The sequence below is a fragment of the Telmatherina bonti genome (assembly GCF_933228915.1).
Source record: "Telmatherina bonti genome assembly, chromosome: 9".
NCBI classification, from domain to species: Eukaryota; Metazoa; Chordata; class Actinopteri; order Atheriniformes; family Telmatherinidae; genus Telmatherina; species Telmatherina bonti.
The window spans coordinates 34,906,126-34,929,442 of NC_136627.1; the positions used below are offsets into that span (position 1 = coordinate 34,906,126).

The 23,317-nt window shown below is 39.8% G+C and overlaps 1 protein-coding gene across 1 annotated transcript; it reads right to left on the bottom strand.

The window, feature by feature from the left end:
- Nucleotides 1–4,672: 4,672 nt before the first annotated feature.
- tgfb1a (transforming growth factor, beta 1a) lies at nucleotides 4,673–18,112 on the bottom strand. The gene is made up of 6 exons (XM_079246423.1): nucleotides 16,250–18,112; nucleotides 10,723–10,992; nucleotides 10,404–10,617; nucleotides 7,416–7,566; nucleotides 5,738–5,848; nucleotides 4,673–5,647 (listed from the first exon to the last, which is right to left on the bottom strand). Exons 1-6 carry the CDS (start codon nucleotides 16,605–16,607, stop codon nucleotides 5,600–5,602), a joined length of 1,152 nt encoding a protein of 383 aa, XP_079102549.1. The 5' UTR covers nucleotides 16,608–18,112; the 3' UTR covers nucleotides 4,673–5,599.
- Between the last annotated feature and the right edge of the window lie 5,205 nt (nucleotides 18,113–23,317).

Here is a 23,317-nt window from a genome sequence, read left to right on the forward strand (position 1 = left end):
CATGTATGTCTCAAATACATCTGTCCTGTTCCCTTTTCATATCCTTTCTTTAGTTAAGGTGCTGACTTGGAATCTTAAATCTCTTAAAAAAGCTGGCAATGGTTAACAGAAACATCTGTGTGTATGTGTGTGTGTGTGGATGGGTGGGTCTGGCTGGTTTAGACGTGATAAGCATCTTAGCCCAAACTGCAGGTGTGAAGAAGAAGGGTAGCACTGAAGACTGCTCAGGTGGAAAGCCAAACATCTCTGAACATCAATGAACTTGTGGACACTGTGGTAAATCTATTTTGATTCAGGTTGCCTCCGTAGCCCCCCCCCCCCTGCTCTTAGTTAGTCCCTGCCGCAGCATGTCTCTTCTCTCCCACTACTGGATGTCAGCCCTTCCACACCCAAACACTCTGCTTTCTGAACTACATCTACAAAAGCATCTATCCAAACTAAGGGCAAATGTCTGAAAATGTGACTGTTTTTAGAAGCAGATCCTCTGTTTTCACTCATGGCTTCACACTGTGGCGACGCTGTCCTATAAAGCGCTGAGCCGTGACATCAGCTGCCGACCTCAAAGCACTGACTGGTCCGTGGATGTGGAGGTTATGAAATGGCTTTTAAAACTAGGAATTAAAGAGAGTTTGTGGTTTCAGAGTCTTTTTGGCATGTGCAACATGAGTTTCATCATCCTAACCAGCCCACAAGCATTCACAGGGTCCTTCTGCGGCTGACCACATGTGGCCCAAATATTTGTAACTGTGGGTCTGAGCCTGATGACGACATGGATCAATCTTCATTCATTCAAAGAAAAAAAAACATTCCAGTAAAGATCACGATCATGGACACGAACTTTAAGGAGAGACCAGAGAACAACATGTTGTGCAGTACACCTGTATAGATGTCCCTTCATGAGAGGTTTTGGTCAGTGGTGTTGTTCTGGGTAAATGCGGATATACGGAGTATACTTGCTTCTTTTTCAGTCAGCATTGAGTATACCCACTTCTAAATCCCCTGTGATGCTTTTTTTACAGTTACAAATGTCCCTACACATGTAGCTACGTTGCCCAGCAGCTCATCTAAGGTTACCAGTATGTTATATTGGTGTCAACAGCTGCATTAGCTTCAGCCTGAACATAGACATAATACAGATATATATGTCTATGAGCCTGTCTCTCACTAGTCACAGTGCCAGTTTTGGTTTAGTCGTTTAATAACTCTTCCTCCCTGAAACTGAAGAGCAAAAATTATGTGACAATGAGCAATTATACTGATGGACTTTTTAAGTAGACTAAATAGAGTCTTACATGTCACTTTTTCTGAAACAGCGTTTTTCTGGGCTACTTTTTTTTTCTGTTTTTAAAACAAGGACAAAAAGTTGAGAGTATACCCACTTCATGATGGACCACTACACCACCGATTTTGGTACAGCTGACCCAAAACTCATGGATGTTTGATTTTGTTTGTTTGAAGAATTTAGAAATATTTAAGAATAAAATAAGTAGGTCTAATAACCTCATATTAATAGTAAACATTTCTAAATGTTGAAAACTTAATATCAATCCAACTTTATTTATAAAGCACTTTAAAACAACCACAGTGGGCCGAAGTGCTGTACAGAAAAAGAAAAGCACAGTAAGTCAAATTCATCAAAATATTAAGAAACAATAAAATAAAAAAGATAAAACAAGTTGAAATAAAAAAGCTAAACATCGTCAACACTTCAAATGTGTCAAAAAGACAAGAAAAGCAGCAAAAGAGGAAAGCTCCTTGGCTGATGGCAGTAGAAACAGAGCTGCATTGTAAATCTTTCCTATCTGATTTATTGTACAGAAGTTTGGACTAGTAATTATAAAACTAGGTTATTCTGGGTTATAATTTAAACTTCAAACAAGAAGAATATAGGAAATACATAAAGGCTGATATTGAGGACATATTACCTCTGTCAAAATAGCTCATATTAATAGATTTAGTGGCCTTTCAATCTGTACAAGTCACATTTTAATCAACAACTGTTTGTCACCAGATAATGTTCAGAAATAATGAATTCTGATTTAAAATGTCGGTTTCAAACTCAGAACTTTTAGGTATAAAGAAATGGTTTATCAAAAATAAGCAAGGAGACTGTGTGTAAGTGTCTGTTTGCTGTATGTTTGCACATATATTTCATATTTACTGAGCAGGAAAGTGACTGACTGGGTTTGTTGGCAGGTATTTGAGTCGATTTGGAAATGAGAATAAATAAGTTTGATGTTGGTTTGTCTTATTATTTGTGTTTGCATTAGGTGGATTGTCCGCATGCTTTTTTATTTCACTTACTGTTTTATTTTTCTCTTCTAATGCTCAAAATAAAACAAAGAACTGAAATAAACAACAAAATAATCAGAGATGTGTTGTATAATTGCTGTTAAGCAAATGCAGTTATTCTGTAATATACTGTTAAATACATGTCTATTGGGTAAGTTATTTATATAAACTTCATAATAAATGATAATGTTCTACAATAAGAATATAAAAAAAACAATTTTACATGTCAGCTGTTGAACTGGAAGCAGAAATGCGTATTTGTTGACATGTGTGTATTTTCGTGTGCGTGCACTCAGATTGGACACCTGGAGCAACAATGGATTTGAGCAGCTGTGTGTTTGTCAAGCGCAGCAGCAGCAGGACATCAGGGTCTGTTATTAAGGTCGTAGTCGGCTCCATCTCAGTCCTCTGCAGTTACATCAGGCTGCTTCGCCGCCTCACTTTTAATCGCCAGTTATGGCTCAACTTCAGTGGACATATAATTGCAAATGTCATAGATATTGTAATATGGCAGAAGGCAAAATAGTGATTCACCACCAGCAGGGAAGCACATCAGCTCACATTCAACTGAGCCTTTCATATTTTTGCTGTTAAAGATGAAAAAACAACACATGGATGCAATTAAAGTACCAATTATGTCAAAAGTGATGAAAAGCAACAGCAGAATAATTTTCTGGTTACTCATGCAGTCGTATAAAGTCGGCACGTGGATCCTGTTAGCTGTAAAAGAACACCTGCTCGACCTCAAAGTGCTGCGGGCATCTGTGTTAACTCTTCTCTCTTCACTTATATGAACTTGTGTTTGGATTCATTTCACATTTTCAGGTCCGTTTCTTTCTGGAGGTGTCGGCTCAGCAGATTGAGACCCTGCGAAAGGCTGCAGGGCTGCAGGAAGCAGCTGCAGAGAGATGAACACAAGTTGGAAGGAAGAGCCTGCTTGAGTTTACCTTCCCTCTGGGGCTGTTCCTTTAACACCATGATAGATTTATGAGCCTTTTCTCATTCATACCCTCTGTATGGCATTAGAGTGAAAGTAGAAAGCAAAAAAAAAAAAAACAACACACAGAACGTAAGCATTTTGGAGTTTTAATGATCTTGTCTCTTCTAACAAAACACATGCTTTTCTTGTTAATGTTTGCTAATGATTCTGTTTTCTCTGAGGTAAAAAAGCCTTTTAAAATTCCATGTACGTCCGCTCTGTCAAGATAACATGGTACACATTGTGCTCTGGCATCATTACCAATAAAACCTGGCAACGCATCATTCAGAATCTCCTCTGAATGTTTCATTACACTTCGCTTATCTGCTTTTGAAGCGCACTTCCCAAACAGACACGCTGTGTGTTCTCCCAAGGGAAGAAAATTGCCATATTTTCTTGGCAACAGGTCCCACCTGGAACAAGATAGCACAGATCGCTGTCACCTTGTTAGCAGCACAAGCATCCCCCATGCCGCTCATGAGCACAAAGCTTATATAAGACATTTTGATGTCGGTGTGCTTGAGAGCTGTGGCTGTGTGTCAGTGGGTTCAGTGTTTTCATGTGTATTTGAACAGTGTGTGTGTGTGTGTGTGTGTGTGTGTGTGTGTGTGTGTGTGTGTGTGTGTGTGTGTGTGTGTGTTTAATTTTCCATGCAGTCACTGCCCTTAAGTCTGGGACTTACCAACGGGTCTGGGCCTGCTCTCATCATTCCCAATTCAGCCTTGTGCCTGACAGTAATCCCTTGAGTACAGGGGCACGAGGAGTGGGGGCTGGCAGGGTGGGGTGGACAAGGTGCACGGGTAGTAAAACATGTTGGGATTGCACGCATCTCCAGATAAAGTTAGCATCAACAACAGCGATGTGTGTATAGGTTTTTCAGTCAATGAAGTCCAGAAGGATTCGCTCTTCATGGGTCAGTTCGGAGTTTTCCACAGTTATCCAGCTGTTGCCGAGAAACGGTCCACACACACCTGGCAGGCCAAAGTCTTTTCCACTGATACATCTATCTTCTGACAGCAGGCAGCTGTTGCACAAAAGTTTAACCTGCTTTAATGGTATTTATGGCCCCCATGTAACACATTCTCATGAGAACGTAAAGTCATTTAACATGGTCACATGTTCAGGTGTAAAGTGTTCAGGTGTAAGGGCAGTTTATAATTACATTTTCAATTAAATGTCACGTTTATCATTCATAGACTAAAAAACAACAAAAGGGTGATTCCCTGTAAGGCTGCAGCTTTCATATCTACATGTAAGGTGTGTGTGTGTGTGTGTGTGCTGACAAGTATGACATACACACCCCAACGCCACTCATCTCTTTGACTTGTAGAAACAGCTCATTGGGTTTTATTTTGATCACAAAATTTTCCACTCTTTGAAGACATAATTTAACATGTTTATTTCCTTTTTATTATGTACAAACACATATTTCAAATGGTAAGTGCATTAAAAAATATACAAAAAGCTGAAAAATTGTCTTGTTTTTATGTTTAAAAACAAGTTGAGTCAAACTTGAGTCATGAAAAAAGCTTTTTCTTCAAAGTTACTTAAAAAAAAGGAAATTATTTGCTGCTGTGATGAAAAAAAAAAGCCTGAATGGCATCCAGAAGATCAACACCAACACATTTCCTGACCCTTACAGCCAACGCGGTGTCTTCACTTGCACAACCTCTTGTTTCACCTCAGCATGAAGCTTCAAGGACAATCTGATGCTCAGATACCAACACAGACATGTGGAAATGTGCTGCCAGCTGAAAGTTAGAGGGAGTTTCCCCGGATCGGACTACCCCTCCGGGGTTTTTTTACCATGTAGTTTGAGAACACCTGCAGCATTATCTTCCAGGAAAACCCCTACAACCACCTTTTCCCCCTGGGACAAGCACCTTTCACTTTAACCTTTTTTGGAAGCTGCTGTGACAAATGGAAACGCTCATCACCAGTTATTTTGGTCCTTTAGTGCTTTTTTAGTCCCCCTCTTTAATTAAATAAATCATCAACCTGTCTCCATTTTAGACTGACACACTTTCATATCTGTTCATCAGACAAATAAATTAATTTATTAAAGACAGTTGTGTTTTATCACTGCAAAGAAAAGTATATACATAAGAAATGTCACCGACAATGTCTGTGTGAAGATGTCCACAGTCTGATGTGTGTCCACTGTGACAGTGGCAAAGCATGCAGGAGAAAAGCTTGTAGGGGAAACTGGAAACTTTCTGTTTCACATTGTCCACGTCTTCTGTTTTTTCTTATTCTGTAGTATCAAAAGCAACTTCATCCATGGCTGCTTGTTTCCAGTAGGAGCCGAGCAGAAGCTGTGTTGGAGTTTTAGCTGCATTTGCAGGAAGACACAATCATATTGGACAGGTTTTCCACCTGAGAGAAGAAACCAGCTGTAAGTCATGTGCAAAAACTTGAAATATCCTGTAAATATGTTGTTCAGGAGTGACTCTGCAGTTTATTTACCTTGTGTTGTCTGCCCACGTAATAGATGATTGGCAGTGGCTGCAGGGTCTGGGGAACGCAGCACGGCTGGGCAGAGGCTCCGGGGTTGTGATGCTGATACAGAGCCAAAATCTGGAAGTAATGACATGAAGCAGATATGTCAGCTCAGAACTTTATCACCAGCAAAAAATCAGCCAAAGCAGCAGGGACAGAAAAATGCTAAATTTTTTTGCTTCAGCTAAAAGCTTTGGTTTATTAAAAAAAAAAAAAAAAAAAAAAAAAAACATGTTTTCAGTACTTTTGAGACATCTTGTAATGTTTTGTTGTTTATTGAATTTCCCTTTGGGGTTTATTAAAGCATTTTTCATTTCATTAATTTCAATTCAGGCCAAAATCCACATCTGCATTTGTATATGTGTTATCGCTGGTCTGTTGTGATCTCTGCCAATAATCTGACACATTCTTGTGAGTAAAGGACATTAAATTTGTTTACTGATGGATAAACCGGAAGGGAAGTGCCATGACAGTCTGTCATCTTGAAAATAGCTGCTAGTAAGGGACAAATGGCATCATTCCCTGCAAGCCAGCATGCGGCGCCGCTGGAAGGGAAGATCAGCATGACAGGCTTACTACCCTGGCTTTGGAAAATCTGTTTAATTCTCATTTACAGAAGGAGCAACATTTGCAGCAGCAGCACAGAAGCTGTTTGAACCCCAAGAAAGAGCAAAAGGACACTCCAGCAGCGTGACCAGAGCACCCAAATCCAAATATAGGTTCAACATGGGGTTGGCCATCCCCAGGTGGAAGGAGCTCAAGAAGCAGGAAGACTTTAAAAGGACGTAGTGGATGTAGTCATCCAGAATCCAAGCGAATAAAAGTGAATCCAAGACAATCCAAGCGAACCCAGAACAGATGTGACTTTTAACACCCCCCCCACTCTTGCCATAAATAATTATAATTTATTCTATGATTTTATTATGATTTTTTCTTTTTACTGCCTTTTAATTCTATCTTTGCAGCATCTGCAATGATTTTAATATTTTCTGTAAAGCACTTTGAATTGTCTTGTACATAAAAACGTGCTACATAAACCCTCTCATGAGCTGTTTCCACCTACTGTGGATTTTGACGGCTTTGTCTGTTTGTGCTTTATAATCAGTGGGTTGATGGTTATATTTGTCCCATCAGGTTTCAGCAATCAATGTTTAAACAAACTTTCTTAAACTTTGTAATTATTTCCACTGTGTGGCATGAATTTTTGTAATATATTATGACAAACATCGGAAAAAATACTGATTGGTGACAATTTTATAGCAGTTTTTGTGTGTGGACACTTCTGGTTACAAAGGTCACCAGAGGGTAGCCTGACAGATTTGAGGAGGGCACTGGGGTCAGACCACCTTGTTGTGTCTCTATGGTCACCTAAGTTTCTAAAAACAACTAAGCTAACTGTATCTTAAATTATTGCTTTAAAATATGAGCTAATAAACCAGTAAAAGGCAGTAATTTATGTGGATGTGTTGTCTATGAGTGGAAAAAGCCTTTGGTCTGATGCAACAGGAACACTGCACATCTTCTTCATATTCTGCCTGCCAAAGAATTTTATTACTCAATAACAATGAATCCCTTGAAGAAAAAAAAAAAACCAACAAAGCCTCTCAGGATGTGAGAAAGCTTGTACAGTGCATAGTATATATACCTGAGAATATTTGTTTTCAGCATTCCAGATAAAGGTGCAGGATCCCATGCAGTAGTTGGCATAGTAGCCTGCTGGCTGATGTATCCACTTCCAGCCCAGATCCTTCCTGAAGTTGATGTACAAAGGTTTCACAGAGCAGTTCTCTGTTTGGCTGCACAGAAAACAGGAAAAAACACCTTGAAGTGTTGAGACAGCACAGAGGAGCTACTTGTTTGTTTTAAAATCAGATTTAAAGGCCCTTTAAAGATGTCACCCCCTTAAAAATACACTTGAAAGTAATCCTTGCATCTGATACACTGCAGCCACTGCTGTACAAATGCAGTTTGTTTACCATAATGCCGTTAAAAGAGGCCATTGACTGGGAAAGTGAATTAACAATGATAATGGATATATATTTTTTTTTTTTTCTTTCACTGTATTTCTAAGCTCTACATCACAGGAATGCCACGTATACATTAATGTGCAGTGCAGAAGATCTCTGTACATGCTGAAGTGCTGAATGCAATCATGTAGCCTACGAACATGAGGGGGAGAAACAAAGTTATAGGACCAAACATTGATATTTAAACCATGAGAACAACACTGTCCACTTTCAAGCTTCGGATTATTTCTCCACACAAACAAGGTATCGTCTCTGACATTTACAAAGACTCATCACTATGGGACAAAAAATCATGAATCATCTTGTCTTAAATCTTATTTTTGCTGTTTTGAGGTGAAAATCTCCCATAGAGGTCCAGCTAGTTTCCATGGCGATACAGGAGATTTTAGAGTAAAATATTTACTCTTTCTGGGTCTTTATAGTGTTTATAAGGAGAATTTGGGGTCTACCCTGGATCCTCTTGACTCTGACCATTGAAAGAGGTGTCGATACTGAGAATCAGCTGACATTTACCTACAAAACACTTATATGAAAACATCTGTAAAATTGTTCAGATTCACTTTTGTACCTTTGCACAGTTCCTCATCAGACATTACTCATTCCTAGACAAACTGGGCTATCTTCTGGTTTCCACTGAAAGTAATGTAGTTTCCTTTTAGGAGGAGACAGCCGCTTACATTTTCTGTTGTGTTTCAGGTGAATTTACTCCGACACAGTAACACATATCTTAATTCTGACACTTCTGCAGTAATCTCAAATGTCTCAGCTTTCTTCTTAGACCAAAATACATACAGCCCATGTAGTTTTACAGATACACTATGATATATGGTTATCAAATACATCTTTAAAATGCCAGTTGAAAAAATAAAAAAGAAATAGGACATAGGATATAGCTTTTATATTGCAAATAAAAACAGACTGTAATGATTTGCATACTATTAAAACCAATGTTTTATTCGCAACATGTTGAGAGCAAGTGTTTACATTTAGCTATTTCACTAAAAATATTAGCTCCATCTAATATAACAGCATGATTTCACAGAAGAAGACCCCAATGAGCGCGACTTGTCCTACTGCAGAGCAGACCCTTGAGATGGTAGAATCCTAAATCAGAACAGGTTGGGACGACTACACAGATGAATGGATACGCAGAATGAAGTTTAGCTCTCCGTCACTCGACGCAGAAAGTGAAGCAATACCACCAGAAATCATGGGGGGAGTGTTGGGTTGCATAGCTGACACAAAACCAGCGAAAGAAGCAAACCAGACAAGAAGAGGAGCAGGAAGATGAAAACGACAGAGAAAATGTTAAATAAAAAGCACCCGAAGAAGAAGAAGATGCAGAAGAGGAGTGAAACACAGTTGATGTTAGAAGAACAACAACTGCAGACATGATGGCAGCATTTAAAGAGAGATTGTGTGATGTTTCTGCAACTACAGCCACCAGTTGATTTCGGAAAGTGGATGTGATGTCGGAGCTCAGCACTGCCCACTAGTGGATGAAGCAACTTAATAACTACGGCAACGTAAAAGACACACACAAGGTACGAGGACAGCGACGTGTGGAAACATGTCCAACAAACGTCCCCATTTAGGAAGCAGCCCTTAAATTTTTATTTAGGGTGACATTCACATCATGATAGTCCGCTAGACTCCGTCCGATGGGGGACTCGGCTCAGCTGTAGGGGGGTGTATCCATGTGGACTGAGTCAAACCATTCTAATAATATATCCCCATTCCCACCAGAGGTGGCGCTGCACTAGCATAAAAGAGAGGACAAGACCCGTGTGAAGAAGAAAACTCTGTTGCCAGCTAAACATGGAGACCAAACTATGGTTGTTTTGGGTTTTTATTGTGTCTTATGCAAATATACTGCAGAAATACACTGCAACAATAGATGCAGTATGAACACCAGACGAGGCAGAGGACCCTTAACGCCATCACTATGGATTTACCCAGAATGCAATGCCACACCACATGCTGGAAGTAACCAGAGGTGTAGAAAGTAGAAGTAGAAAGTAAAAGTCCTGTCCTGCAGCTGTTCCAACCATTTACTAAACCAGGTGAATTTAATTAGTTCAGCTCCACTGCAGGTAGATGAGCCTGTTCTAAATGCACAGATCCAAAAACATGGCAGGATTTCTACTTTACTTTTACTTTTACTTTATATTCCTCTGGAAATGACAATTTTGTGACTGGTATTTGGTCTGCCTGAAACAGACTAAGACCTGGGTTTGTAGGCAGATTGAGTCCGGTTCTTTGACGCATTCACATTTCCCAGAACAAAGCAAACTTTCCAATAAATAGACTTGGAAAAAGGTGGATATGAATGTGCTCAAACGTTCGGCATGTTTTCTGAGATCTGTTGTGAAATTATTAGTTTAGGAAATTTCACAAATCATCGCATTTAGTTACACTTCTCCCAGGATTGCAACTTTTTGGAATCATTGTACTATAATAATCCTTTAAATGTTACTGTGCAAAAACAAAACACAAAGGACGAAGAAGAACAAAAACATGGTTATTCCTCTCCAGGCTCAGAATGCATATTAAAAAGTTTATCCCAAGATCAAACTGTAGGAATATAACGTGTGAGAATGACTTACACCGAAGTCGTGGAGCGTTTCTTGCGTGAGGAAAGATGGCTGCTTGAGTGTTGCGGGATGGACATGGTGAGGATGTACGGATATTTTTCATTCCTCGCCTGCATAGAAGCGGTGTCTCCACGACCAGTCCCCATCCCAGAGATTACAAAATTAAAGGTGCTGATTGGTTGGCCGCATTCACAGAACACACGAAGGTGGAAGCTTTGTTCGTCCTCTAGTTGAAGATAGAAATATATAAAAGACACAAATATTTATGAGGTTTGCAAGTTTTGCTGGTTGAACTGAAAAAATAAACAGGAGTTGAAAAGTTTAATCTTACTTGACTCTTGGAGCCAGGTCTGCAGGGGTTTGGTGACGTCAAAGGAAATCCATTTGTCTTTCGCTGCGTTGGTTATGAAGTGGGAGGCGTGGTAGCGGACTGACTTTTCTGTACTATAGTACAGCTCCACCCGCTGCTCGGAGAGTATCGTCGGGTTCTTGATGAGCAGCCGCAGGTCTGCGCTGGTCAGCAGGCTGGCATTGCCCACACTGCTCCGTATGGCCGAGATGTTGAAGAACATTATTCTGGAGTTGTCAGTGTGATTTTTTCCTGTGTGATTTTAAAAGGGAAAATAATTATTCATACAGTTAAAACCATTTCAAAGCAAACAAGTTGTTTTAGTAAATTATTCCTGGTAACCTGAAATACAGCGATTCAAACCAACTTTATCAGAAAGTCAGGTTCTACACTGAATGCATTTACACTTCAAGTGTTATTTCTCTTCTGCATTTGAGTCATTTATGATTGTTTTAGACGTTCAAGACTGTTTATGATTGGAAATGTAACTATACAAGTCATCATAATTTACCGTGATATACCTATAAATATTGGCTCAATCTTCACTTTAGTTTTATACAGATAAAAACACCTGTGATGTTTCTCTAAAATCCTTCACCTACACCATTTCACTCCAGGTTCCTTTCCAAAAGTTGTTATGAGAGGTAGACAACTCCATCTTGTACTTGTGGAGGGGTGGCAGTTTTCTAATAGGATGTGCCAAATAGTTTGTGATGTAAATAAAACAGGAAACTCTTTCATATTGGGTAAAAAAAAAAAGCTCACAAGCTGATCAACTGTATGGATCAACAAGGGTTCTCGTAAATAATGTTAGCTAACCTGTGTTTTAGCTGCAAATGGATGGCCAAAGTTCAGAACTGAACTACTAAAAATAGAAGTTAATTGATGTGTATATGTTTTTGATGCATTAAAGGAATCTAAAACAGTTTTCAGTCATTATAAAAAGCCACTGTGTGGGGCAGTTGTTGCTCGCAGAGCTGAAGAAGCCTCTGACTGAACAAACTGAGCTGATTATCGTGCATAATGTTGAGCAGCAGTTGTTTGTTTTTTTTACACTCAGCCTGACGAGTTCGACAGCATAATGACTTAGAGCAAAAAGGACTAAGAAAATAGTCAGAAAGTAACAAACTGACTGATGTAAAAGTCGTATAGCAGATCTCTCAATTTTCCCCTACAAGTGCTGCACATTTTTAGAGTGTTCCTGCTCCAACACACCTGACACAAATAGGCAAACATTGTGCAGAAAGTCATAGGTTGTGGAGCCATTTATTTTGCATCAGATATGTTGGAGCTAGTCTGGCACCCAGACTGGAGAGCTCTATATATTTAATACAGAGTGAAACAGTCTGGAGTCCCTCATGGAGATTCGCATCGGTCCTAAACAAACCGGCCACTCTGATTGGTTGATCTGAGGAGACTTGTTCTTAAAAAACACAAGGTGGAGAAGTCTAAGGGTTAAACTGCCTCTTGCCTTGCGTCACCACGTGTTCTTCACAACATTCAACATGGCATGAGGACGTAGCAAGAGTTGGTTAGTTTCTGACTTACGATTAGGTTAAAAAAGCAGCGGCGAGTTGCAAAAATAATGTTATGTAGCCTCAGGTTCTTACAGCAGAAACAACACAGGTCATTTATGTCATCGAGCTGGACCAAACCAGCTGGTGACACTCCAGTGATCCAGGCATGAATTATGAGCTCTATCAAAAAATGTTTGCAGATGGTTAACGTTGTACTTGAGCTGTGTAATAACATAAGTAATAAACCTGTTTTAACTTCGAACATGGCCCAGTAATTACCATGTTGCATGTAAACTCTGTGAAACCGGCTACAACACTGAAGTCTTGATCATTTTGTTTTTCCTTGGTAAAACAAATGAGGAGTTACTCATCCAGGCTTTTCAGGGGTTCAAACCAGTTGAATGTTACTCAATAATCATAACTGCAGCCCAACATTCATCTGTTCCAGCTGCTGTAAGTTTGACCAGAGAGAGCTTTTTGTTTTCTGTGTTGCAGCCTGCACTCGCAGCTTTAATCCCCAAGTCTTCCCACATCAAGGCAGCACCAACGTTCCTCCTACAGAGTCTGATAAAAACCAGAGCCAAGCTACTGAAGGTTTAAATACAACAAATCTACAGCTTTACATTACAAAAGATAGTGTCGGACAGAGACGTGCGAAGATAAGCTGAGAAAAGCAGACGATGGAGAGAAAGAAGGTGAAAAGACAACAGCAGAATACACTGGTATGAATTTAACTCACAGTCGTAAAGGGTGCAGTGGTGTGAGTGGGGGTGTGGAGAAATTGGAGATGTGTATCAATGGAGCGCAATGCCTGGCCTTGGTCCAAATCCTTTACTCTGCCTCAGCCTGCCAAAAGCCAGGGTTCTCTGCTTTTAAGTCCAGGAATTACTTTGACAGAACCCAACCCAGCCTTGCATACTTGTGCTACATACTTCATCCAGGCTGTACCAGGATTCTCCATGTTACAGCTGCCTGTGTATCATCTATCGGCATCGCCATCTGGGTCATGGCTGAGGTCGTGTTTCACCCGTTCTAAAGAAGCTAAACTGAAACTGAAAAAGAGAGTGCGACGGAAACGAAATGAAATTTTACTTGTTCCACCCAGAGCATAGTCAGAAACTATAAAAGTACATTTAAAACGCACAGAGAGCATCTCAACAGGAGTATCTCACGTAGAACAGTTAGACAAGCAACAGCAAAGTCTTGGTCTCCAGCTTGTTGGAGAAAAGTGAGATAAATGTGCTGAGAGTTAGAGAAGTGTTGGTGAAAGAGGAAATTAAGTCACTTCCCTTAAGAAGTATAATGGCTGCAGTACCATAATTACAGTAAAGCTTTATTCTCACTTCTACGTTGTAATTAACACAACTTGCACCGTCTCTGGAGGAAATTCAGCTGATAAAAGTTCAACTCTTTGGGGACATGAAGTGTAAACTTTCCTCTCTGGCTCTGCTGGGAGTATAAAGCACCCTCCTGCAGATAGGGGTAAATATAACAGCCTTCTTACCAACATGGGTGTGGGGGGATTTGTGTGTTGAACCAAGGCCTATCCGCAGGTAAGCCGGGGACAGCTGTTGTGACAGGTAAGGAGACAGCTCTGTAATTACCAGTGGGAGGAATCAGATTCCAGCAACTGAATAAATGTCTGCCTCCTTAAAAACCAACACCACCCACCCAGCCTGCTTATCAATGTCCTGTTTCCTCACCTTGGCACTGATGGATGCCTTCTCCCAGTCTGTAGTGAATTTACCTGTAAATATATTGAGTACTCCACCACAGTGAACTGATTTCTCCTGAATAGTGACTTTTTTCCCCCAACAGGAGAACCAAAAGCATCTGTCTGGAACCAAACTGAACATGTGGATTAACTCTATGTTAAGTGGGATAGGTGTGCTTGTGTGGTCTTCAGGGGAGGGATGTGACTGCTAACTGACCGAAGGAATTTAGCTTAATCCACCAGATAATTATTGTGATGGAGACTAAAACAATCAAGTTTTTAAATGCTGTGCACACAAGTATGCACAGCCTTGGGCTGTTTGGGGTTTTAGGAAAGTGTGAGTCGTCCAATAAAAAATAAAAAACCGCAAGATGAGATGACGAATAGAGTTGTCAATTAGTTTTTTCTTTAAAAGAAAAAAAAAAAAAAATTGTTTTTCACTGGCGATCAAATTTATCCTTATTAAAACTAAAAAAGCAGAAGTTGGATGGTCTCTGTCATTCCCTCACACGTGTTTTGAAGGCATGAAAAAAAAAAAACTACTCCTAATAATTGCGAAACAGCTCATAACAAGCTCACATAAATATACTCTCAGCGTTCTGCTTTTCCAGTCGCCTTTGTTTTAAGGAGCTGCACTAAGCAGAGACATTGGATGGGTGTTCTCTGGCATTCCAAGGAGGTAGGAAACGCATGGTCCCCATGGGCACCGCTTATACCGGACCTGAGTCACTCAGCATCTCAGTGGCCATCAGCCTGCCTTCCTTCCTGCCAAGCTACCCTGTCACAAACAGGCTGCAAACAAGCCGATAATAAGCTCGGAAAGCCCGGAGGAAAGAGAGGGGCAAAAAGAGAAGCAGATACAGTTAATCATTGTCACTGAAACAGGGAAATAGATGGGAAATATGTTGGGTAAAAGAGAAAAGCAAAGAAATATGACGGAGTAAAACTGACAGGATAAACAAGGGAGAATCCAATGCTCAAATTACAGTCCAGGAAACCCCCAGTTCTCCCGGGACTAAGCCAGAGAGCAAAGAGAAACCCAAACGAAAAAATGTTGCAGGGCAAGGGAGAGCATTTCACATGAGTCACATCTCCATTTTCTGCTTGCCATCCTGCTCTTTGGCGCTCGCCTGAGCAGATTCCAGCCCTTCGTTTTGAAAGTTGCTTTGTTCTCCGTGTGGTGTGCACGCTCCTGAGCATGGTCCATCCATTCAAGCCTTTCTTTTCATGTGGTGGATAAAAGGGGGATATAATATGTATGCCTGCCTGATAAGGTGAGAAGAATAGGCATGTTGGAGACAATGGAGCATTGAAACCAAAACAAATAAAAGGAGTTTTTCATAATAGTTTGAGAGTTGTTGCATAATTACAGCTGAAAGCCATTTGGCTGTTTAAAAACTATAATTACCAAACAAATAGTACTAATAAAGCAGTAAAAATACTCGCACGTTGTTAAAGCAACACTTTGCAGATGCAGCTTAAGGCCATGCTAGCTTGTAACTGCTGTGATCTCTGAACTCTTCGAGCTGCCTGGAGATGTTGGGCACAGATCAGAAGGTCTACATGGAGGGAGTTTATGGATCAGTTAAAACATCAGTCAAATTCTGATCCATTTTAGTTGTAGCTGCTATGATTCGTCCCAGTTACAGCTCTGAAATGGGAAGGTCATGTACTGGTAATTACGGCTAATTATTTTTGTTCCACAGTCCACATTTTAGTCACTTTTCCATTCGCAGCCTTAAGAATGACCATGTTTTAGTTCACCTACATCAGAGGTGTCCAACAATCCATGCATGCCTTCTACAACACAGCTGAATCAAATGGCTAAATTCCCACATCCACGTGTCATGCAGAGGCCTGGTAACAACTGGTCATGGGATTCAGGTGTGTTGGAGAAGGGACACATAAAAAGGTTGCAGGATAGCAGATCAAGGAAATGATATCTGCTTGTTTCTTTGCTTCTTTTTTTTTCTTTTTCTTGGGACAATGATAGTAACAATGAATGTTTTTAAACAGCTGGTTAAAAAAACAGTTAATAATATGGTAACAATAGAGAAGTGAATGACATGACAAACACTTTTGGTATTATTTAACCAAACCAAGTGTAGAAGCTGGTTTATTTCCACAATTCATAAAAAATAAAAACCATTACGGATAGAAAGATTTGCTGTTTGGCTGTTAAAGAGTTGACTCATTTGTAATTGTGCTTATGTAGGTGTAATAAGGAGAAAGGTTTCACAAGTATTCATGATTTATGTGAGAATTATGTAGTACTTACTGGTCATGTTGAACTGGTGTAACACTTTAGCAAAGTACTCCTCTTCCACATGTTCTGTGGGCTTCTGGATCTCCTCCTCCTGCTCCGTCAGCATGTCCTTGGTGCTGTTGTAGAGCGAGAGCAGGTCGGTGGGAATCGCCTCCTTGTCTCCGGATTCGTCCGGCTCAGGAGCCTTTGGCAAACGCAGCTTGCTGAGGATCTGACTCCTGATGGCCTCAATGCGCTTCTTCTTCACCATCTCCATGTCCACAGTCTTACATGTGGACATTCCACTTACATTTCCCAACATGTGGACTGCCATCAGCAGCAGGAAGGCCAGTTTCATCTTGTCGACCTTACAGTTCAACAACGTGTACATTGTGATTCTCAGCAAATCCTCCCCTCACCTTTTCTTTCGCTGCCTGCTTCCAGCAGAAGATGCTCAGGGAACAGTGAATCACACCCTGGAAAGGTGTGAGTGACGCAAGTGTTTACACACAACAGAACAACTGCAGCAGTGTGGAGAGTCCTGAAAATTCACAACTACGGACGCCACAGCGGTCGCTACTGCTGGGAAAACCACCTAACTCTGGTGTCTCTTTAGAAGCAGGTGGAGAGAATCCCGGCGTGCAGACATCAAGCCTCTGACTCAGCCTCACAGGTAATCCAATGACGTCCCACACTCTGAAGTGAGTCCAGAGTAGAGCTGTCAAATCCTAAAAAAAGCTTATATGGAGACTCACAACGCCTCTTCAGCACCCATCCTCTCAAGCACTCCAATCTTCTAGCTTGTGATTGATATGCTTTCAAGCCTTCAGCAGCAACATTAACCTGAATCCGGTCCTGTTCAGAGCAAGTTTATACACCTCCACATGTCAACTCAGCGCTGTATTGCTCAGCAAGCAGTGTCTCATTACATGTCCCTCCAGGCAAGTCAGGTAAATAGTGAACAACCAGCAGAATGATGCCTGGTAGGCTGCAACTTTCTGAAGCGTTGCCGGCTTTTAACCTGACACTGCTCCCTGCCCTGCTTAACCCACTAAGGTTTTTTATTACTGCTAGTTCAAGACTATATCGTTTGAGAGGGTATATTTGGCATTAAATCTAAATAGTCTCAAAGGGAGGAGTAATAGCTCTGTGATGTCCTGCACTTTAGGAAGAAAAATGACCTTCTTATTTCTTTGTTTTTTTAAGTTTGACCAGATGACCTCTGGCTGTCTTTTCAGCCCAGACAGCTCTTAAGAGCTTTGAATCAGCCCAAAGCTAATCGAATATCACAGTAAAGGGCAGAGAACATATAGGGTTGTACTAAGAACAACTTATCAGTCACAAACTTCTCGACATTCAACAGTAAAACATGTGACAAATGTTAAACGCTCTAAACTGTGACTACCGCTTTTGACCAATAATAGCATGTGATCTCTGTGCAGCTGCAGTACACCAGAAACAGCTTTTAATACCTCCAAGTAATGCCTGCTTCACCAGCCGAGCAACTGTCTCATCATCTCATGTCCTTTCATTCTCAAACATAATGCAACACTGCAGTATTCCTCTGTACCAAGGCTGAAATGAAAACAACAAAGTCTGAAATCACAAGTTTAGAGTCTTTGTCTCAAGGGAACAGTGCCCTCGTGTTAGAGTTTAAAATCTGACACACCTTTTCTGGACATGAGAGTACCATCCAGACAGCAGCTGTAACCACAGCAGTAGCAGGAGCATCGGTTCCTCTCAGCCTGAGCCCTTTTGAGAATTGGATTTTCTCTCCCTTCTATCCATCCATCGGTATCACCTCTTTCATGCCCTCTCAGCTGCTTTACAACTTCGCCTTTGAGTCTACTTCCTGCTCACACCTCTTTTTGACTGCCTTTCTGCTCGTGTGTTGCCTCTCTCCTGCTGCCTGTCAGAGCTTGCTAGTGACAAAATGATTTGTGGGTGCTCTGAGCTCAGATAACTCCCCTCTTTCTCTCTCTCTCTCTCTCTCTCTGTCTCTCTCTCTCTCTCCCTCTAAGTCTTCTTTTTTTTCTTGTTCCTGTTAATAGAGCAAAGAACTCTCCGCCCAGGAAATGAGGCTAACGGCCGCTGTGTAAAACATCTGCTGCCTGACTTCTGTACACATCAGAAAGCCAGAAGCTGAACAAGCTGAAAAACTGACTTTAGAAGCACCGGTTCTCTCACACTACGTCTACTACTGATGCACTGTTGGCTAATATCTCAACAAGCCATGCAAAGTTCAAGTGTCACATTTGCCAGGTAGCTGCAAGCTCTGCAAAGCCACCAGGTAAATGTCTGCCAGGCCGAAGGCGGGAGCCACTTGAAACAAACAGGTCTAAAAGTAGAGTGGCAAATTTCATGGGATGGAGAGCCAACTGGGCAGGGCTGTGTGGTGTGCTGTCCCAGGTCTGGGTGTGTTTTAAAGGTTGGATTGTGTATTTTCCAAAGGAAGACTAAACTAAAACAAACCATGGTTTCAGTCTTTGTGTCTAAAGGATGATTCAACAGGGAAGTAAAGAAATATCACTGCACTTTTGTTGTCTGTTATGAACTTGCTCCAAATGTCTTTCCAATGGGCCTTTTTTAGTGAATAGGCTGCTTATCAAATGTTCTATTCAGCATAAGGAAACAAAATTTAAAAAAATTCCCCCAAACTTCAGCAGACAAGCAGGAAACAATTGCCTTTGTTTGTCAACTCTTTTCTTTTTTTATTTCTATCTCCAATCACCAAAGTGAGTTGCTTAACATTAAACATTTAATTATTGCTGAAAATTTTACAGCTTTTGCTGTGAACGTTTATGAGCACATACCGCCATCTAGTGGCGATATTTAGATATTGCTTTGAAAACAGGAAAGAGGCTCATGAACAGAAGAAATACAGAAATACAACTTCTTTTTTGCATTTTAAACCAAAATAAACTATAGAAACTGCATTGGATACCTTTTACATCATGTCTCGGAACAAGCTTTCAACCAACGTGTTCTAGCACAGAAATAAGGCAGTCAATCAGGTGTGCCCCTCAAGTAATGGTGATTGGTCTGTCTGAAACTTGTGTGTGTCAAATGCGTAGGATGCACAGGTTGGACCAGTGGACAGGACCAGATAAACCATAGATAAGCAAATAACCAGGTTTATATCAGTCTGATTCCCTGGAAACATTTTTAAATAAAACCTTCGGTGCAGCTGGCTGTGGAAATCCAAAAACATGAAAGTTAACACAGGAACCCTGTAAAAAAAAAAAAAAAAAAAAAACAAGTTAAATTTTGCTAAAGCAACACATCACAAGCAACTCTGAACACATTTACCTCCATGTCTCAGGCCGCTGGCTTTGTACCACCAGCCGGTCTAACCAGTCTGCTATGGGGCATTTCATACCTTCCACCACAAGACTTCCAGGCCAGAATCTAGAGGTGTCTGAATGCAAGAGTGTAACATTCAGCTTTCCCATCGTTCACAGTGAAGCTGTGGCAAACAGCAGAGTCTCTGAAGAGTTCACAGTCAACTGAGAGATCAGATCGTCTATAAATCGTCTTACCACATCTGAGTCAGGCTTTCATGTATGTGGCAGAGTGACATGATGCTGTAGCTTCTTCTTTTAAATGTCTTTCCAGAGAGTAAAATGTTATTTGGATTACAGCTCATATAAACAAGGCTGAACTCCATTACTTTTTATGTTGTTCGGTACATTAAAATTCAGTTCTTGTCAGAGTTGTTTATGTTCCTCAGTAATCTCAGTCATCTCAGGGCACTTCACATGTTAAATTAAAGACTTGAATGCATTGTAGAGGGCATACCTATATTTTCCTTTTGGCATGCATTTAAAATTACACCATACACTTTGTGTTTTGGATGTAAAAAACCTAGTTGGCTAGGTGCAGATTATCCTCTAGAAACTTTCCTTTGCAGATGTTGCAAAAGCATGCTATCCAATTTAGGATCCCTTTTCAAGATAAGTACAAAAATTAAAATGATAATTAAAAAAAAATGTTCCTCATAAAGAAACATCAGCCAAGCTAATAACTAATACCACAGATAATTTCCTAAATCGACTAACATCATTGCATGGATTAGAAGGGGGGTGGGGGGGGGGGGGGGGGGATTTTTATTGAACAAAAATTCTCATCCTTCTAGTATATGACAATGAACTTATTAGTCTTCCAATGGAAATTTTCTTTTGCCAAAGAAAATTGAAAGTGGTTGTTCTTTAACTGGTCTGGTTCATATTCGATCTTACTGATATGATCTTATGATGGCCATATTAATCAAGTCCAAGACGTTTAATTCAATAGAATTTCATGCAGATTATCTAATCAGCTCAAATGTTTTTAAGATTTGATGAAAATAAAAAATATACATTTTTATTTCCTTTATTATTATCATCTTATTGTTGTTGTTATTATTACATAATAATAATAATAATAATAATAATAATAATAATAATAATAATAATAATAATAATAATAATATGAACATGAACATGAACATGAACATGAACATGAATATGAATATGAATACAATTACATAACAAATTTTAAAAAGATTAATAATTTTGTGAATTCATAAAACAAATTTCCCTTTGGGATAAGTAACGATTTTTAAACTAATTTTTATTAAATAATCTTTTTTTTTTTTTAAAAAGCCTTTCCACATTATATTATATTATATTATATTATATTATATTATATTATATTATATTATATTATATTATATTATATTATATTATATTATATTATATTATATTATATTATATTATATTTGGTTTAGTTTTAGTTTTTCCTGTCTCCATGGTAACCGCGAGCGTGCATTCGCCCTACGTAGCCAGCTTGGCGAATTGGAACCCTGTCCGCGACGCGTTGCGTGTTTTTGTTGATTTTTCTTTCTCATTTTGTCTGAGGTAAGTTAAACGTGATATCTAGAGACTTCTGCCACACCCAGGGCGTCGTGTGAGTCTTAAGATCAACCGAGGTGGAGGTAAAGTCAGGGTTTTGCGCGGTGAAAAACAAAACAAATAAATAAAACAATCAAAGGCGTTGCCATGGTAATGACGCAGCGGGCGAGCAGACAGCACAGAGAGCGCACAATGACACGGAGACCTCCAAGCTGATGACATGGAGACCTCCAAGCTGAAACAGTTTTCTGTCTGAGACCAAGGTGCACGAGGGAAATGGTGGCGTTCACGTAGCCGGAAGAAACCTGGAAACTTTGATGGACTTGGTGGCTTTGCTGCAGACCTGAAGACGGGTTTGGAGTCTGGTGGTGCGTGGATGGGAGAGAGCTTCTGTCAGGTTATCATCATCATCATCATGCAGTTTGTGACGCTGAAAACAATCATTAGTTCTGCATGAATAACTTTTGCTTGCAGATGATCTTCTGGACTCTGCATTTCTCTCACTTTATTGTTTTAGAAATAAACCCAACCCTCACAGTGAGGTTGGAAAGTGGAGGAAAAAGCTTAATTTAATGGGAGCGATCAGAGCTGATGCAGAAATTTAAGACCCCCCTGCTCAGAATTGGCTGGAAAAAAAGCAGAAGAAATTCACAACATAGTTTCAACCATAAGATGTGTTAAAGTCGTTTTTAAAAAGTGCATTAGTCTTCTCATGTCTTGAGTTTGATCACTTTAAACATACAAACAACATTGATGTAGCTTATTGGTTGGAAATGATCCTTTAATGATCTAAGGTAATATCTTGCCTGCAAGGTCAGTGGCTATGTTTAAAGCAACTTATGTGATTATCTATCTTATATAAATATTCCTCCGTTTTTAAGATGACTGCTGTGGACTTAATCCCCTGTAGGAACCTGACCGCTTCTCCACTTTAAACAAAAAAGGTCCTTTTTACTCATCAATTGGTTTTTACTTCTAATTTAAGATGAAGTCTCAGTGGAATTACAAGACAACTCTCACTGCAAAGAACTTAAACCTTCCCTTCGCAGCAGCTGGAGTGACAGATTCTGTTAATTATGTCAAACATAAACAGAAATACAGTTTTAAAGGCAAAGTCCATCTTTATTCTTCAACACAGATGAAATCCTTTCCAGCGCTTTCTTCTTGTTTCGTTCTCCGTCCAGTGATCTTCGGTGTTGTTGAGGTCCGGGTTCTGGAGAGGATCCATCTCTCCTTCAGATCTGTCGACACTAATTATAAGTCCAGTTCTTGTGTCATGTGACACACCTCAGCCTTGAAAAGGGCTTCTTGACAGCCACGTTTCCATGGAAACAGCCAGTGGATCGACTTATGGTCCATATGCATCTCTAAGGTCCTTTCCTGGACATAACTTTCAAATCATGTTCATCTAATTTTAAGGACTTACTGCAGACCAAACTGAGAGATGCTGAATCTTCAGCTCACCTCGTTGCTGCTAAAATACTATTTTTTTAAGCTGTCAAACTGTGTTGTTTTGATATTCCTTTGAGTTTGGTGCATATTTTAAGCTCTGATGATTCAATCCATTTCTCAGAAAATGGTCAGGTGGAAGGATTGGCATAGAAACGAGTGAAAAAACAGAAACTGTCCAAAGCAAAAACTGTAAAAAAAAAAATCTTCATAAAGATGGAAAACTATTCTTCAGGATGCGACGAAGTCTGGATGCTCAGAAGCAAAGCATGAATTCCAAAGGTGTGGATGAATAATCCAATATTTTGTATTAGCTAGTTTCTTTTGAATATAGTATACAGTTGTGCTCATATTTATTCATACCTTTTCATTAAAGAAGAAAAAAAAAACAGGTACCTGTAAAATAAGCTGAAATTGACTAAAGTAATAATAAATAAAAATTTTATTAAAATCACGACATTATTTTCTAATACTGGTTCAACAGAAATATTTTTTTAAAAAGCAAACAAATAAAATAATTTATTACATATTACATCACTCATAAACTAATATTTTGTTGAACAATCTTTTAATGTTTCCGCTCCAGTCAGGTGTTTTCTGTTCCTCTCAGTCAGACTTCTGCACCTGTTGACAGGTATTTTGTCCCACTGTTCAACAGAAAAGTCTCTAATTTGTCCAGGACACATTTGTTTGTTTTTCTTTCTTCAACTCAATTAAATGAAAAAACAGTGTCTTATATTACTAAATTATATTTTTGCAA